This window comes from Solanum dulcamara, chromosome 4 (genome assembly GCF_947179165.1).
Source record: "Solanum dulcamara chromosome 4, daSolDulc1.2, whole genome shotgun sequence".
NCBI classification, from domain to species: Eukaryota; Viridiplantae; Streptophyta; class Magnoliopsida; order Solanales; family Solanaceae; genus Solanum; species Solanum dulcamara.
In genome coordinates, this window is record NC_077240.1 from 24649021 (window position 1) to 24668431 (window position 19411).

Consider the following 19411-nt stretch of genomic DNA (forward strand, 5'->3'; position numbering starts at 1 on the left):
TTTTGAGAGCAAAGAGGAATCTGGTATCAGCATTAAGGACAGATGCATTTCTTTATTGTTTTATTGTGTAAGATGCAAATTGCAAATGATGTAGAGGCCATTATAGACTTTTTGAGCTCATTACACAACCTGTAATAAGGCTTTCCTATGTAAATATTTTACATCAGTTTGCTTCTGTCTAATATAATACTTCTCCCAATCTGGGACTTCCCGTCACGAATCTGAATTTAGTCGGGTCCCAATGCGGTTATCGGAGACCAGGTGGGAAACCAAAAAAAATACAATACTTTTAGGGATAATTACAAGCCAATGCATTTGGGTGATCTAGTTTACAAAATTACCAGCATATGTCTAGGTTTTATATATTTAAGTATAAATATACATATACATTTAATATACATAATCAGAGTATAGATTTTGTATATTTTGGCTAGCGCCGGTAATTAAGTTTGATCGAGGGGACATAAATGAAAAAATCCCATGCTTAAAACCAATATAAAAGAAGAGATTATGTCAACCGAATTGGTTATATCTAGACTACAGTGTGAAAGTTGATGCACCATAAGAACATCTTCACTTCCTTTACGTCCAGATACACCAAAATCTCTCTTGCTCTTTGTTCTTGGATTTTGTTTTATTAAGCCTTTTTAGTTGGAAGGACCTCTTTTATTCTCTTTGGATAGTGACCTGAAATTCATTTATTCAGAGAAGGGATTCAATACCTTGCTTTGATATCATGAAGAGAGAAGAGAAAATGACTTTTCTAGAATAGTCATCAGAATCAATGTTAAAAGGAGGAACTCAATACCAAACGGTAATATCATGAAGAAGAGATGAAAAAGAATATTTTAAGGAATAGGTATCGGAAATTTAATGCTTAGCTGAGGGACTCAATCGCCTGGCACGACAGAAGAGAGTCAAACTCGATTGAAGGTAGGCAAAATGAGAGCAACTTCAGCTAGATCACAGAAAATCTATCCAAATTTTGATACGTGAAGAAAAAGGAAGAGAAGACTCTTTCAGAATAATGATGTTCAATGTTTAGAAGTGGGACTACTTAAGGAAAAAAACGTTTAGAGGAGAGACTCAATCCCTTAACTCTGATGCCCTGACCAAAGAGAAGAGAATAAGACTGTTTGGAATAATTATCGGAAATTCAATTTCACTAGGATGCAACACCTAAAATTCCATTTCATTAAGGAAAAAAAGTTTCAGACTATATTTTACTTGAAAAAGTTACTCGAAAAATGCCACAATAGTGTAGATGATGCCTCTAGAAGGAAAGAGACACAAAACCATTAAAGGGTCACTGAGTTCAAGTGTAGTGTCGTTGAACTAATCATATAAAATATGAGTATTTTGAGAAGAATGAGCCTTGGCCAGATTGATGGTGTAAGCTCGTGGGTAAGAGTGCAAGGACTAGGTTTGATGTTAAGTCCATTTCTGTAACCACCCAATCTCCTTTAAACCTAGGGGTGACACGTAGTTATGGGACATGGGTAATCGCCACTAGTCCACTAGGTGCTAAGTACAACTCCCAACGGAAACATACTTAGTCATAAGAATAGCTCCTTGAAAACATCATGATTTCATAACATAGTCAATCCGTAAGAGACACTTAATTGAAAGCATCTAATTCATGATTCGTTGCATATTGTGAGAAAACCTTTCACTTTTATCATGAATGTGTGAAACCCTTTCACAACCATTATACTTGCTTGAAAACATACTTGAAACATCATTCATTACTTATCATGAGTCATTCATAATCCCTTGATAAACATTCATAAATCATTCATAAATTCTATATCAATCCATGATCATAATTCTTTAAATTCATACTTGAAAAACAGCATAAGGCACGGGTTCATGAAAATCAATTGAAAACATGCAATTTAACTTGAAACATACATAAGTGGATCAATGATAATGAAATAAACCATAATTGAATTGATCCAATGCAATTTCATAAGAATTAGGGCTAGAAGATAATTCATAAAAGAAGAATTTAGAAAATCTTTAGGACTCCATAGATGGAAGGGATCCATGGATGAATTCCACATACCTTGATAATCAAAGCCCTAATTGCAAGCTTCTAGCAGTGGAGACTTGATTTTGACCTTGGAGCCCTAACTTGACTTGACTAAGAAGATAGATCTTTGGGGAAGAAATTCTAGAGAGATGATTTTTGTGTTGAGTTCTTGAAAAGAAATTAGGGAATAAATTGAAGGTTGGGTAGTTATAGGTCTTGGGAATATACTCAAAACGACCTAGTATCAATGTTAAATGAAGGGGAATTGCCCAAAATAACCTTGGGAATAACTATCAAAGTGCCCTTCATGGATGCCCTAGGTGGGCCGTTCAAGGCTCCACAGACTGTACAATTCCGTGGAAAGAAAGGAGAATTGGGTTCCTGGGGATGACCCATACGGAGGCCACTACGGGCCGTACACAGTACCACAGACCGTGCTCAAGGGTCCGTGGGAATGAAGGTGATCAGGGCTTTTGAAGGTGGATTTATACAGAAGCCCTTACGGCCGTAGGGTTCCGACGGGTCGTGTGAATCGTCTGTGAACCTCAACTCTTCACACTCTAGGCAACCTCTCCTCCATGGACCTTTCCACGGTCAGTAGGACCCACCACTAATCGTAAAACCTCATCCATCTAGTCACTCTTTTTCCCATTCCTCAGCAGTCCCACCACGAGCCGGTCTACGGTCCGTAGGACTCTATACGGACCGTAGAACCTTCTGTGGTCCCCAACTCAAAATTTCCTTCTTGCACAGGCCCTTCCATGATCGACCTATATGGTCCGTGTAAGCTTATACACCGTACAAGGTCTCATACAAGGCTGTAGTACTGAGATTTTCTGTACTCCACCTTCCAACTTCAATTTTCCGACTTTCCAAGTTCCGAAGTCTTACAATTTCTTAGTAAGAGTGTTCATATATTCGTAGGACATGTTGTGCAAGAACTAGGTTTGCTATTAATTCCCTCATTCCTGCTAGTAGTTGATTTACACACTTAATAGAAAGGCTTAATTGGACAATGAGAAATCATTGTGATTGCCGCCCACCCATTCTACTACTTGCAAAAATGTCTAAAAAAGGGGGGCATGGGTGGCAGAGGATGAAAAGGCACGTGTCATTGCAAGTTGAGCCTAGTCAATCCTGTTTAAAAACTCTGAAGGGAAACTCAATAAAATTCAACTAACGGGGTGGAGAAGTATCATTCGGTTGGTAGGAGATTGTTATGATAGCAAACTATTGATGTGGACTTTACTAGGTAAGTGGTTATGGAGATTTGGGGTTTACTCATTGGAGAGAGGTGACCGTGGAGAAATACGAGGTCTTGGAAGGGGAATGGATGAGTAAGAATGTCACTTTTATATCGATTTTGTATATAGACGAATTTATCGAAGGGATGGGAAGAGTTTAATGAGAATGTATCATTTGAGGAGGGGGATAGAGGTAGGGTAAGTTTTTGGTGTCACAAGTAGTGTGGGAATGATGCTTTGAGAATTTCATTTCTCATTTAGCCGAGGGTCTTTCGGAAACAGCCGCCCTAACTTTCAAGGTGGGGGTTAGGTCTGCGTACACTCTACCCTCCCCAGACCCCACATGGTGGGATTATACTGGGCTTGTTGTTGTTGTTGTTGTATTTGGCATATGCTAGATTTATCCAAAAGGAGATGCTAGTTCCACATGTACTAATGTTACAAGGTATTTGGCAGTGTTTTGGACGGCGAAAGGCGACAAGGGTCTGCCTCGCCACAAGGAGAGCCGCTCGCCTTTTTGAAGTGTGGCGCCAATTAATACCAAAAAATTAAAATATTTAGCTGCATGTATAAATAATCAAAATCTCAATATCAATAACATATTAGCAAATATTTCAATTCAAAAATTGAAAATAGATAGTACATACTAAAATTTTAGAATTTGATGAGAAAAAAACTGAACAAAAGTCAAAACAATGAGAAAAAAAAACAAACAGAGGTAGAAGTAACTCTGAGTTCTGAAAAAGGAGGAAAATGAAACACAGGAAGAAGAAATTTGAAGAAGAAAAGAAGAAATACGTATTGGTTGGACTTTGGAGTCGTCGGAAAAGTCTAGTCGAGTCTACTGGTTGGAGTCGCAGTCTAAGTCTAAGAGTGCCGCTGTGCAAATTTGGAAAGAAAACCCTAAAATTGTCTTTTAACTTTTTTAAAGCCCTAAATTGGTCGCCTTCTTTTAAGAAAATACAAAAGGCGACGCCTTTCTTGCCTTTCTCGCCTCTCACCTTTCTCGCCATTTTCGCCATGGCATCGCCTTTTGAAGATTGCCTCGCCATAAAGCTAAAAGGCGATGAAGGGTCGCCTCGTCTCGCCTCTCACCATTGGCGACAAGGCGATAGCCTTTCACAACACTGGTATTTGGTGTTTAGGAGAAACTTTCAAAACTAGGAAATTTTAGAATTTCAAATTTTAGTTGAATTTCTCATCAAACACAAGAATGCACGATGTATGGAGTTGGAGGCCGGGGAATAGTGGCACATTTTCTGTTAACTCGTAGTATAACAAACTTTTGGTAATGGAGGAGATTCCTTTTACATATCTATCGGTATGGATTCCAAGGTTTCGATAAAGGTGTGTTTTTTCATTTGGCTAGCTGGGGGAAGGGACTGATCTTGACAATTGAGAATTTGAGGAAGAGGAAGAGGAAGAGGAAGAGGAAGAGGAAGAGGAAGAGGAAGAGGAAGAGGAAGAGGAAGAGGAAGAGGAAGAGGAAGAGGAAGAGGAAGAGGAAGAGGAAGAGGAAGAGGAAGAGGAGGAGGAGGAGGAGGAGGAGGAGGAGGAGGAGGAGGAAGAGGAAGAGGAAGAGGAGGAGGAAGAGGAAGAGGAAGAGGAGGAGGAGGAGGAGGAGGAGGAGGAAGAGGAAGAGGAAGAGGAGGAGGAGGAGGAGGAGGAGGAGGAAGAGGAAGAGGAGGAGGAAGAGGAAGAGGAAGAGGAGGAGGAAGAGGAGGAGGAAGAGGAAGAGGAAGATTACATATGTCAGTTGGTATTTTATGTGTAAAAGGTCGAATGAAGAAGTGATTCACCTTATTTTACATTGTCGGGTAGCGTCTCGCTTTTGGTGGAAAATACTGAGATGGTTTGCAATTCAGTGGATGATGCCAGGCAGCGTAAACAAGTGATGTTTAGTTGGACTCTTAGAAGATGGAGTGATTTTGTACACTTGAAGAATAGTCTCTTGGCCTTGTTCTTCTTCTGTGCGTCCACGAGGTTTCTTATTTGTATAGATGCTTAGGTGATGTACTGTCGTTTCTAGAAAGTTGTATCTTCTTGTAAATTTTTCTACTTTTTGTGTATACTTGTATACTGTCAATTTTTTGCCTTCATTAATTAAGTTTTATTACTTTGTTACCTCAAAAAAACTGTGAAGGTAGATTGCCGGCACTTGATCTAAAAGCTAAATCACTAGACCTGTATGTCCTGCAGGGTCTGCATGAATCACTCTTTTAGTTTTCATCAGTTCTATGTTTAAATCTTTGCTGGAAATGTTACTTGAGATGTTTTCATCTAACAGGAATTCCGAGGAGCAATTCCATTGGTAGAATTTCTGACTGCATCTCCAATCTGAACGATACATTAGCAAACTCAGAGGAGGCAATCCGTAGAGGGGAATATACTGTAATTAGAAGCTTGATTCGGGTATTAGAGGTAGCAAAACAATAACTTTCTATTTCAATAATTTTAGCAGATTTGACATTTTGTTGATTTAATATTGACTGGAGTTGTGCTTTATAGGGTGGTGTCGAAGGCAAAAGACAAGTGGATAAGGTCATAGACAAATGTTCCTCTATGCAGGTAGGGGTGTATTATGTGTGAGAAAATATCTTGCTTCTACTATGGTTTGCATTTGGTTATTTTCTCCGCACAATCTGCTATTATGTCTTCTTGTTGGCATGATCTGCTTATTATGGTGAGAACAACCCATGAAGAATCTTCCTATCATCCATTTTATTTCATCTCATTTTAGAATGCTTGAAGTTTTGCAGTTTCTTTTTGTGTGGGTCTGAGATAAAAAAAATTATGATGCAAATTTTTGAATTTAATACGTGGATCTACATGCAGAACCTACGTGAATCTATTGCCATATATCGCAATAGCATTTTGCGCCAACCTGATGAGATGAAGAAAGAGGCAGCACTTTCATTTTTTGTGGAGTACCTAGAAAGATATTATTTCCTCATATGTTTTGCTGTATATCTCCATACACAACGAGATGCACTTTTTTCTGGCTCCTCTGCTCATTGCAGCTTTAGTGATTGGATGAAAGCAAGACTAGAGTTGTATAGTATAATCCGCCGGTAAGGATAAAATATTCTGCTATTATGTTTAAAGTGATTTCCTTACGTGATTTTATGTTACACTTTTGTCGTAGTCATTCTTATTATTGTTTTACTCTTTTATCTTTTTTGACACAATATTACTGCTGCAACCGACTCTTTTAGGTGGTTATCTTACATAATTTTTTCATGTCAGTATTTTGTCACTGATTCATGTGTATACAGTATACGTTTGTTTTTAGGCCTGAAAAACTTTCGTAAGCTTACAGAATATGAATTGTCTTATATTTATGTGAGAAATTTAAGAGATGCCTCCAGAATGCGAGCATAATTTGGCCAAAGTCGACGTCTAATCTCCATATACTAAACTGATGTTCAGTTCAGTTGTTGAATGGCATCTGATCACCCTAGCAGCCATGCAATCTACTTGTTCATTAAATATTTAAGTATTCTAAACCACCAATATTATATGGAGAAAATTAACTACAATATTTCTCAAGAAAATCTATGCAATCACTAAGTTTGTTCAATTTGTCCCATCTTAGTTCCCTTTTAAGTTATTTGGTTTGGGGATTGGGGATTGGTATTTGGAGAGAACAGGTAGAAACATCTCTGTAAACTTGTGGATCTGAACTTTGAGAAGCCTCTCAAGTTTAGTAAGTCAGTTGTCTCTACTATGCGATGCATTGATCTAGTTACGTCCCATATGTGGCTGGTGTCCTGATTTACTTAAATGTTTCTAATGTCATGAAGGCTTCCTTGTAACATCTCATCTTTGTGGATGATGGTTTGTATTGAAAAAAATATTACTACATACGCTAGTTTATGATTCTTGACATTGGACTAGTGTTTATAGAACTTTGTGAACACTTGTTTGCACTTTTAAGGGATGGTTTTTTTTACTGTAAAATCCCGAAGGAATCCTGCATTATTGGAAGACTTATATGCTAGAGTTGGCTGCAGGTTACTAAGGAGAGACCCAATGGGAGCACTTGGCTATGCGAGCCTGGAACCTTCTCTTGCGAAATTAGTTGACACTGCTGATGGTCGCCCTTCTGAGATGGGGCAAGTAGCTGCTTTGAGGAACGGAGAGGTTCTCGGACCTCAAACTGTTCTTAAGAGTGACCACTGTCCTGGCTGTCAACATCCTGGCTTACCAGAAATATTAGAAGGTGCTCCTAACTTTAGAGAAATTCCAGGATTTCCTGTATATGGTGTTGCAAATCCAACTGTCAGTGGGATTCGATCTGTAATTCAAAGGATTGGTAGCTCCAAAGGTGGACGTCCAGTTTTCTGGCACAATATGAGAGAAGAACCTGTTATCTACATCAACGGAAAACCATTTGTACTCCGTGAGGTTGAAAGGCCCTACAAAAATATGCTTGAATACACGGTATGAATGCAATTTCGTGCAAATTTTAGATAAATAACTTCTGTCAGATCTTGTTACTGCTGATGATGCATAAACCCTTCATTTTGCATTGACGTACCATTGCCAAATGTGTGTGACATTGTATTTATCATTATATGGATCCTTAAAACAGGCCGTTAAAACGATAAAAAATTGAATGGACCTGTATCAGATTCGTACTTGTCTCAGATACTCTTGCTCGGTCCTCGTTTCTAAAACTCTTTCTTGAATCCATATTTTTAGACTTCTATTATGCTTCCAGAAGCCGTTCCTCTACCTTTTGGTTTTCTCTGATTTGGAAGAATGCAGCTTTTTCTTTCTTTCTTTCTTTTTCTTTTTCTTTTCACATCAAAATCAAGAAAAGTAGATCATGGAGCTTCTGTTTGATTATAAACTTTTGTCTTACTACCTTTAAAAGTTCTTGCAATTTCTTGTGTCACATGTATTAAATTTAGAAGATATTCTTATTGATATTAATTCCAATGAGATCTCAATACACTCCCTCTATTTCAATTTATGTGTCTTACTTTATTGGTCTGTTGAAAAAACAATGATATTTTCTATATTTAGTAACTCTTTTATTCCAAAACCCTACTTGGCATGTTTAAGACCACAAGATTCAAAGGGCATTTTGGTACGTTGTAGACATGTTTAGTTTAGAACCGTAAGATTCGAAAGTCTCCCTTATTTTTTTAACTCTGTGCCTAGTCAAATTAAGATACTTAAATTGACACGGAAGGAGTAGAACATCAAATATCTTTGCTTTAAGTCCCTTTTTTGAACCTTTGGCTGATTATTTTATCAAACACGACAATCTAATAAGTACTTCCTTTGTACCGAATAATCAGATTGCATAAACTGGAATTCGTACCAAGCTGATTTTGATTGATTTCAAATGGTACAGGTAGTTCTATTTTGAATTACGCTTGTTTTTCAGTAACTATTTTATCTTTAATCTTTCACTTGGAAGTTGTTAAAGTTCCTGTTCTCTATCTTAAAAGCCTTATTTTGTTTTCCTCGGTATACAATATTTTCATTTCTAGTGCAAGGGCTTCTTGTATTACAAAGTTTGCTGAAAATATAAGATGTTTCCTTCTTTTAAGTGGATTTGCTTTACGGTCTTGAATCCATCTATTACTTATGATTTGGAGTTATGATGATTAAACTGGTGAGTTACAACTAAATGAATATAGGGGATCGATCGTGAAAGAGTGGAAAAAATGGAAGCTAGATTAAAGGATGACATTATGCGAGAAGCTGAGCGTTATCAAGGAGCAATAATGGTTATTCATGAAAATGATGACGGTCAAATATTTGATGCTTGGGAACATGTGAGCTCTGATGCAGTTCAAACTCCTGTGGAGGTCTTTAAGTGCTTGGAGGCTGATGGTTTTCCTATAAAGTATGCTCGTGTTCCTATCACTGATGGCAAAGCTCCCAAAAGTTCTGACTTTGATGTATTGTCTTTTAATATAGCATCTGCTTCCAAGGATACTGCTTTTGTCTTTAATTGCCAGGTAACCTACTACTTCTTCTTCTTCTTCTTCTTCGATTTACTTGTATTTCCTGAGACATTTGGCTCCAAACAGATGATGCTGATTTTACTTATTTCTGCGAATACAGATGGGTATAGGGAGGACTACTACTGGAACTGTAACTGCATGCCTTTTGAAATTACGTATTGATCGTGGGAGACCAATTAAAGTATTGCATGATGCATCAAATCCTGATTTAGGTGGTGGTATGTCAATCGGTGATGAAAGTGAAGGCCAACCCCATCCACCTACTTCTTTAGTATTGAAAAGTAGACCGCAAACACACACGGATGATGCATTTGGGATAAATGACATCCTGTTGCTCTGGAAAATAACAAGATTGTTTGATAACGGGGTGGAATGCCGAGAGGCCTTAGATGCTATTATTGATCGATGTTCAGCTTTGCAGAACATACGCCAAGCGGTCTTGCAATACAGGAAGCTGTTTAATCAGCAGCATAATGAGCCTAGAGAAAGAAGAGTAGCACTAAATCGTGGTGCTGAATACTTGGAACGATATTTTCGTTTGATTGCTTTTGCTGCATATCTTGGTAGTGAAGCATTTGATGGATTTTGTGGACAAGGAGTATCGAGGATGACATTCAAAGATTGGCTGCACCAGAGGCCGGAGGTTCAAGCAATGAAGTGGTCAATTAGATTACGGCCTGGGAGATTCTTTACCATCCCTGTAAGGCCTCTGTCATCTGTCTGTATCATGGTTATGGATTCTTTTGAAGCTCGATTTGATTCTGTTATAATTGTTTGTGCAGGAGGAACTAAGAGCTCCACATGAGTTGCAACATGGGGATGCTGTTATGGAAGCTATTGTGAAAGATCGGAATGGCTCTGTTCTTGGGAAAGGGTCTATTCTCAAGATGTACTTCTTTCCTGGCCAAAGAACTTCCAGTCACATACAAATTCATGGTGCACCTCATGTTTACAGGGTATGTTAAATTTCCACTATTGTCAGGACGATAAGAGAAGCTGATTTTGATTTCACATGCCTTTTATGGAGTAGTTATACTTGTGTTAGGGTTTCCAAGAGAGATGTATTAGTACCATTTACAATGCAGGCCTTTATCATACACAGTTACACACACAATTTTCATCACAGAGATTTGAAGCCAATTTTCATATGGCAAAGAACTATTTTCAACTAGATAGAGTAATAATGCTTTGAGACAAGTTTAGCATACAATATATTTATGTGTATATGATAAATGTTTTTTTCCATTTAAAAATAAAAATAAAAAATATTATACAGTAACATATAGAGTATTATATTAAGAGTCTTTTTTGTTGCCTATATTGCACGAGACCAATTATACACTAATAGACTTGAGAAAATTAGGATCAAATGCAAAAATGTGAGTATGAAAACTCTGATGAAATGCAAATAAACACAGGAATTTGGAGAGAAGAATATACCCACAAAACATCAGACAAGAAACAAACAAAAAAAAGAAACAAAAAAGGGAGAGAAGATAATTCAGTTTATTCCTGGTTTTGTTATAGAAGATTGCTAGTTTTCTCAACCGGAATCTTAGAATATTAGGAAATGAAAAACAATAAGCAAACCCTGAATGGAAAACAGAGAAGCAGCTCTGTAGAAGATGAGTACAAAAGAGGCTGTCAACGACAAGGGAGAGTATAAAAAGCTGTCAGGCAAGACTAACCAGAGCAGTATATGAAAATCGGATCAAACAAAGAAGTCCAAAGTATTGTTATTCCAATCAGCGATGCAGTATGGGGCTGGTTTATCCCTCTGCTACTGTTAGAGAAAGATAATTCATGATTATGCCTGTTTCTTTTAATTATAGAAGATGCTATTTATACCAACCGGAATCTTAGAATACTAGGAAATGAAAGCACTAAACAATAAGTAAACCTTGAATTGAAAACAGAGAAGCAGCTATGCAGAAAATGAGTACAAAAGAGGCTGTCAACAACAAGGGAGAGTATAAAAAGTTGCTAGGCAAGACTAACCAGAGCAGCGTACGAAAATCTGGTCAAATAAAGAAGTCCAAAGTATAGTACCCCAATCAACGATGCAATATGGGTCTGGTTTATCACTCTGCTACTATTAGAGATCTAAAGGTAAAGCCAGAAATTTAGAACAACAGCACAGAAAGATCAGGTAAGCAGAAAATTACTATGCTTAAGAAGATTACAGAAGAGACAGTCAACAACAGTGGAAAGTATTCTATCCCCATTCATTTGACGATTCAGTAGGGGGTTGGTTTATCCCTCCGCTACCATTATAGATCTCAATAAAAATCTCCATAATCCAAATTATTACGGCATGGACTCTTTCTGTTTACGGAGGGCTCAGACGAACTCTTATGGAATTGGATTTGGCTTTACGGAGGGCTCGATTAGGTGTTATGTTAGCTCATTAGAACATCATTAAAATGCATAAAATTTGAGCTGAATTTCATTTCCTTATTCTGAAATCTCTCTAGCACTTCGAGTTCTGGAATTATTTTAAATTAGGCGACCAGTATTTCCGGCCAGATCTCTCTCTCCCCTCTCCCCTCTGTTCTCTCTTCTTTCCTTCTTCCTTTGTTTGTTTTTTTCCTCTTTGCCTGCGACCGGAAATCCCCCACCAGTAGGTTTTCGGGTAGTTTCTGCACAGGTATTTTCGGCAGTTCCTGGCGGTGAACAGTATTTCCGGTCGGTGAACAGTATTTTCCGGCCAGTGAACAGTATTTTCCGGCAGAGAACAGCGTTTCCGGCGGCAAACAGAGATTTCTCATTGGTGAACAGGTTTTATTTACTTGGAGTTGGTACCTCCAATAGCCCATTTCCTGTATCTTAGCCTTATAAATTTTGTTGGCTCCGCCTAATTAAATACCTATTGCACTGCTACTAGACTATTGGTAACTTGTGCTTTACTATTGATCCTTCATTTATCTTAGATTATCCGTTCACTAGCGTATATTTGCTTTTCTGGCTTTGGTGAGAGATGATAGACTAGGGTCATGTTCTCGGTTGGGATCGGGGGCCAGGGTTGGGTGGGTTAAGGGGGCGGTGGGAGCTTCTAGATTGAGAGTAGGGTCTTGGAATATTGAGACTTTATCAGAAAAGTCCATAGAGTTAGTTAAGATTCTTAAGAAGAGGAGGAGTAATATAGCTTGCGTCCAAGAGACTAAATGGGTAGGACCTAAAGCTAAGGAGGTGGATAGGTACAAACTTTTGTTCTCGGGCAAGTCGAGGTATAGGAATGGGGTAGGGATCTTTGTAGATAGTGAGCTTAGAGATCAGGTGGGAGAGGTTAGGAGAATCAATGATAGGATGATGGTGATTAAGTTAGTCATTGGAGGGCTCACCTTGAACACTATTAGTGCCTACACGCCACAAGTGGGGTTTGATGAGGAGATAAAAAGGCGCTTTTGGGAGGACTTGGACGAAATGGTAGTAAGTATACCGCCTATTGAGAAGTTATTCATAGAAGGAGATTTCAATGGGCACATTGGGTCTGTTTCGACGGGCTATGACGAGGTGCATGGAGGATTTGACTTCGGAAACAGGAATGGTGGAGGAGTCTCACTCCTGGATTTTGCAAAAGCTTTTGGATTAATGGTAGCCAACTCGAGTTTCCCGAAGGAGGAGCACTTGGTAACCTTCCGTCGCTCGAGCGATGCGACGCAATAGACTTTTTTCTCCTTAGAAAAGATGATAAAGGCCTCTGTAAGGACTGCAAGGTCATACCAAATGAGAATTTTACAATCCAACATAATCTATTGGTGATGGATTTGGAGATAAGAAGGAAGAAGAAGAAGAGGGTCGTGGATGACCGAACGAGGATTAGGTGGGGTAGTTTGACTCCGTCTAGTGCTCTAGAGATGGGGGAGAAGCTGATGGCTATGGGGGCGTGGGATAGTAGTGGGGATGCAAGCAGTATATGAGATAGGACGATCAGCTGCTTTAGGGAAGTAGCTAGAGAGGTATTGGGGGTCTGACGAGGCCGCAGTGGTGGGCACTGAGGGGATTGGTGGTGGAATGGAGAATTCCAAGGGAAGGTAGAAACAAAGAAGCAGGCATATGTGAAGTTGGTAGATAGCAATGATGATGAAGAGAAGCAGACGAACAGGGAAAAGTATAAGATAGCAAGTGAAGTGCATCAAGGACGAGGATGGTCAAGTGTTGGTACAGGAATCTCGCATTAGACAGAGATGTCAGTCATACTTTCATGAACTCTTGAACGAAGAAGGGGACAGAGACATTGTGTTGGGAGACTTGGATAGGCATCGCGACTTTGGATATTGTAGGAGTATAAAGGTTGAGGAGGTTAAGGGAGCTGTTCGTAGGATGCGTACGGAAAGAGTGATCGGACCTAACGAGATTCTTGGGGAATTTTGGAAGAATGCAGGTGGGGTAGGATTGAAGTGGCTGACTGCGTTGTTTAATGTCATTTTCAAGACAATGAAGATGCCGGAAGAATAGAGGTGGAGTACAATGATTCTCGTGTACAAGAACAAGGGAGACATTCAAAGCTGCAACAACTATAGAGGTATCAAGCTGCTAAGTCACACTATGAAAGTGTGGGAAAGGGTGAGGAGAGGTGTGTCTATTTCAGAGGACTAGTTTGGATTCATGCGGGGGCGCTCGACTACAGAAGCCATTCATATTGTAAGGAGATTGGTGGAGCAGTATAGGGAGCGGAAGAGGGACTTACACATGATATTCATTGACCTAGAAAAGGCCTACGACAAAGTGCCAAGAGAGGTCCTATGGAGATGCTTGGAGGCCAAAGGTGTACCTGTGGCGTACATTAGAGCGATTAAGGACATGTATGATGGAGCTAAGACCAGGGTAAGGACGGTAGGAGGAGACTTGGAGCACTTCCCTGTTATGATGGGGTTGCACTAGGGATCAGCTCTTAGCCCGTTTCTATTCGCGTTGGTGATGGATGAATTGACGAGACAAATACAAGGTGAGGTGCCTTGGTGTATGTTGTTCGTGGATGACAGTCTTGATTGATGAGACTCGCAACGGAGTTAACGATAAGCTGGAGGGCTGGAGACAGACGTTGGAGTCTAAAGGATTTAAATTAAGTAGGACCAAGACAGAATACTTGGAGTGCAAGTTCAGTGGCCTGCCGCATGAGGCTGACGGGGAAGTGAGGCTTGGTACCCAGACCATTCAAAAGAAAAGTAGCTTCAAGTATCTTGGGTCTATTATACAGAAAGATGGGGATATCGACGACGATGTTTCACATCATATTGGTGCAGGGTGGATGAAATGGAGGCTCGCCTCCGGAGTGCTGTGTAATAAGAAAGTGCCACCAAAACTCAAAGGCAAGTTCTACAAAGTGGTGGTTAGACTGACTTTATTATATGGGGCGGAGTGTTGGCTAGTCAAGAAATTTCATGTTCAGAAGATGAAAATCGCGGAAATGCGAATGTTGCGGTGGATGTGTGGGCACACTAGGATGGATAGAATTAGGAATGAAGATATCCGAGACAAGGTGAGAGTTACATCGGTGGAGGACAAGATGCGGGAAGCGAGACTGAGATGGTTTGGGCATGTGAAGAAGAGAGACACAGATGCTCCAGTGCAGAGGTGCGAAAGGTTGGCTATGAACGGTTTCAGGAGGGCAAAGAGAGGTCGAAGAAGTATTGGGAATATGTGATTAGACAGGATATGACACAGTTGCAGCTCGCCGAGGACATGACTTTTGATAGGTGGTTGTGGAGGACTCAGATTAAGATAGAAGGCTAGGTGGCTTATCTTTTCACCATAGTAGTCGTAGTTTTGCTCATTTGTCTATTACCATTTGATTTCTACATTTGATTGCTGCTTATATTTGTTGGGCCGGTATACTTTGGTTAGCTTATTTATCTATCGTAGTTAATGCTCCTTTCTTTCCGGACTGTCCTACCATGACTTTCTCGCTCTCATTATTCCTTATTTTCATATTGTTTTCGATATGCTTGGTTCTATCTGACCTTTGTCCTGTTTTTCCTTGTTTCCCTCTCTTGTTCTCCTCTCTTGAGTCGAGGGCTTTCAGAAACAACCGGCCTACCTTTCAAGGTGGGTTAGGTCTACGTACACTCTACCCTTCCCAGACCCCACATGGTAGGATTATACTGGGCTTGTTGTTGCTGTCTTTGTTGCACTCTGTCTGTTTAATCAGGCAGAATTCAGGTCGCAGAATAAATAGACAAAATATTCAACTTTTACCTAATTGTATAGGGTAGATTTTTTCACATTTGCAAATGTCATGCATACGCAATGCACTTATTTGACCTTGTATTGGAAGAGTACAATACACTGATTGGAGAGAGATAGAGGCTAAGGACATAAATTTTGTAGTGAATATGCATTGATTTACAAATTTGTGAATTTTGAGTTTTATTTCATGGCTAAAACTTGAAATTCGTATTGAATTTCTCATCCTTTTTAGGTTGATGGATACCCCATTTATAGCATGGCAACACCTACAATTGCTGGTGCAAAGGAGATGTTAACTTACCTTGGTGCAAAGCAGACGTCAAAAGAAAGATTTGCTAAAAGAGTAATTTTAACTGATCTGAGAGAAGAGGCTGTTGTTTATATTAATGGAACACCCTTTGTTCTTAGAGAATTGAACAAGCCTGTTGAATCCTTGAAGCATGTTGGAATCACTGGTTCATTGGTCAGTCTTTAATCAAATTACCCCTTCAAACAATGGTTATGATGATTTTATTATCTATTTACCTTCATTTCACAGGTGGAACACTTGGAGGCACGGTTAAAAGATGACATTCAATGTGAGATTAAACAATCTGGTGGTAGGATGCTTCTGCATCGTGAAGAGTATAACCCGACTTCAAATCAAGTTAGTATCATTGGATATTGGGAGAACATATTTGTAGATGATGTTAAGACTCCTGCTGAGGTATATGCAGGCCTGAAGTATGAAGGGTATGACATAACCTATCGGAGGATACCGTTGACTAGAGAGAAAGAAGCCCTGTCTTCCGATATTGATGCTATCCAATACTGTAAAGAGGAGTAAGTGGAAGCACAGAATTTGCAGAACATTTAAATGTCTTCAACTTCTGAGAGAGTTCATTCAAATTGTCACTAGCCTTTTTTGTGAGGGAAAAGTTGGCATATTGGAACTGAGGCATAATTCATTTATTGTATATGAAAGTTGGATAGATTCTTGTCCTTCTGCAGCCATCACCATGACATTGACAGATTGCACTAGATCTAGAAGTAAAATCATGTTTGCCAAATTGCTTGTCTCAGAAATTCTAAATATCTCAGAGAATGTCCCATTGGATATAATAGGATATGCCTTGCTATACTAATTTTTTTTAATCGTGAGTTTAGGAATCTTGATTGGGAACGGCCTCTCTACCCTACAAAGGCGTAGAGGTAAGGTTTGTGTACATCCTACTTCCCCTACGCTGGTTATGTTGTTGTTTGTTTGTTGTGAGTTTAGGAATCTTGATCCAACTATCATTAACTTGTCATTGCCAATTTATACTAGTTAGCGGCGCAAAAGCTACATTCCTAAAGTTGTCTGGCTTGATTTAGTGTTTGAGAAGATTTAATTGTTTATTCTTTGATAAGATAAATGTTATAACATACTTCTTTTATTATTCTCTCCCCAAATCCAGAGAAAAAGTCTATTCTGTGTCAGGTGCAGTGTGATTTGGATTGCCAAAGGGTATAAAATGTCTTTCTAGTGATAATTTTTTACCTGTGTCGATGAAGAAATTATTTGAGAGTTGTTAATCCGTGACTTCCTTTTCTATGATCTCATTAGAAGGAAAATTAAACTAATTGTTCTTTTTTTTTCTCTAAACAGCACTGCAGGATCTTACCTTTTTGTATCACACACAGGATTTGGAGGGATTGCTTATGCAATGGCTATTATTTGTTTAAGGCTTGAAGCTGAGGCTAAATTGTCATTGGATATTCATCGACCATTTGAAAGTACTGGTCTTCCTTGTTCTCCTCTAGAGAATTTCAATGTTCAAATTTCTGATGAAGAAGCACGGAGAATGGGTGACTATCGGGACATATTAAGCCTCACTAGGGTTCTTGTGCACGGACCTGAGAGCAAGACAGATGTGGATGCTGTGATAGAAAGGTACACATCCTCTACTTCATCAATAAATGCATGGGTTTTATTCTAGCTTCCTTTAGCTGTCCAGCTTCCTGAATACTACACGGGAGATTGGTTGAGGGCATAGATTCCATAAACTTCTCATACCATAAATTTTTCAAGTATTATTTAGATTCAATTAGGGATTCTCTATTCAACAGTAAAAGGATCTAGTGACTGAACTTTTCTGACTTTATTGGGTGAAGACAATAAGTGAGTCAAATATATCTTCTAATGCTTATCAAATCTGTGTATATTAGGGGAATTGGGTAAACTAATTACTCCAAGATAAGAGGGAGATATAGAGAGGGAGGCAGTGGAGGGTTGTGTAGGTAATAAGGGTTAGGGAAGGGTGTTCGTTTACCGGTAAAGTCATCTTACTATGGTAAGTTGCTTTACAAAGATGTTCAAATCTTACAAACCTGTTTGTTTGGATCCTCAACAGCGCCGAGAAAGATGTATTTTTTTTTTGCATGGTTGACGAGCGAATTCTGACTGCCAAAAACTTGAGGAAGTGGAGCAATTATGTTGGTGTTTCATGTGCAAAAATACAGGAAAGGATGTGGACTGCCTTCTATTGAATTGCCAGATAGCTTCACAACTTTGGTTGAAAATTCTGAGATGGTTTGGTTTTGGACTATCCCGGGTACGGTGAAGGATTTTTTATTCAGTTGGGCTTTTAGATGACAGAAGAGAAGACATAGGGCATGATATATTGCTTCAATGGCTTTAATGTGAGTAGTATGGAGAGAGAAATAGAAGAGTGTTTGAAGGAAGTGAGCTTGATTTTGTACATTTGAAGAATAGTTTCGTATCTTTAATAGCTTTTTGGTGTACCATGAGGTTCTTATTTGTATTTAAGGATGGGTCTCTTCTTCTGTAGAGAACCATTTATTTTTGTAGGCTTTTTATTTTTTGGTATACTTCTCCATTCCTTTAGCTTGCCTTTTAGTGCTTTGAGCTTGCAAGCTAGAATATAATTAGGCTTGCCTGAAATTTCAGAAGATGTCTACCATTCTCTTTTCTGTCTACAAAACCTTCTGTGCTCAACCACCAATTCTCAAATTTGAAATAAGATTTGTTCTGTTCCCAGACGATCAAAGTCAATTCTCTGTAGAAGTTTGATATTACTGAACTTATCATCCCACTCTTCTCTGTAGATGTTTGATATTGCTGAACCTATCACCCCCCCCCCCCCCCTCTTTTGATATAAGTATTCTATCAATTCTGGAAACAGTCATGTGATTATATCTTCTTTGGACCAGGTGGAAGTGCCCCTTTCAGTTGAGGATCGATCAATTTCATATCCTGTATAAATACATGGAGATCTCCTCCTACAATTCATTTCAGAAGGAAATCTTGTGATGTTGAAATCCCCCCAAACAACCAGGGGCCACCCATCAAGCACCTAACTGCTCCATCTCTTCCCAAACATTTTCCCTTTCATATCTGCAAATTGGTGCATATACCCTTGTTATGTGACACTCAAAGTCTTGTAAGAGTGCCTCAAACTTGCAAATTAAGGTATATGAACCAATTTGAAAAGAGGTCCCTCTCCAAATTCTACTACCCTATAACACGAGTATACCCTGTACCACTAGCTTCTAAGTAGACAAATCTCACCCATCTACTTCTCCAAATCTCTTTAATGATCTCCCTTACATTCCCTTCTAATTTTGTTTCCCAAAGACAAATGATATCAGCATTCCGTTTCTGTATCGGGCTCTTTACTAATTTTCTTTATCCTTATTATTAAGCCCCCTGACATTCCATGAAATCAAATTGATCTTCATTAAAAGCAATTTCCACTCTTTCCCCTGTTCCTCTTCCCGTCATTCTTGAACTTGACATCAAAGGTAGTACCCTTAGGTTCGTGAACTCCTCTGTATCTAGGCCTCTTGATAGAAACCTCGGCTTTTATTCTCCTGGCCTGCCTGCAACTGTCAATTTGCTCGAGCAGTTCCAAATCTTCTTCTTCATGTCCTTGAAAATCTACACCAGAAATTTTGCCCATTTTAATCAAATTTTGGTGCAC

The 19411-nt window shown here is 39.1% G+C and overlaps 1 protein-coding gene across 1 annotated transcript in view; it reads left to right on the forward strand.

Moving 5' to 3' along the window:
• Nucleotides 1-19411, forward strand: part of LOC129887061 (uncharacterized) — a 44768-nt gene that overhangs the window by 20737 nt on the left and 4620 nt on the right. Inside the window, exons 8-17 of the mRNA XM_055962014.1 lie at nt 5564-5697; nt 5785-5844; nt 6112-6347; nt 7290-7719; nt 8931-9254; nt 9361-9960; nt 10043-10216; nt 15682-15912; nt 15988-16271; nt 17077-17361. Coding sequence (XP_055817989.1) covers nt 5564-5697; nt 5785-5844; nt 6112-6347; nt 7290-7719; nt 8931-9254; nt 9361-9960; nt 10043-10216; nt 15682-15912; nt 15988-16271; nt 17077-17361 — 2758 coding nt within the window. The remainder of the gene's footprint in view (nt 1-5563; nt 5698-5784; nt 5845-6111; nt 6348-7289; nt 7720-8930; nt 9255-9360; nt 9961-10042; nt 10217-15681; nt 15913-15987; nt 16272-17076; nt 17362-19411) is intronic.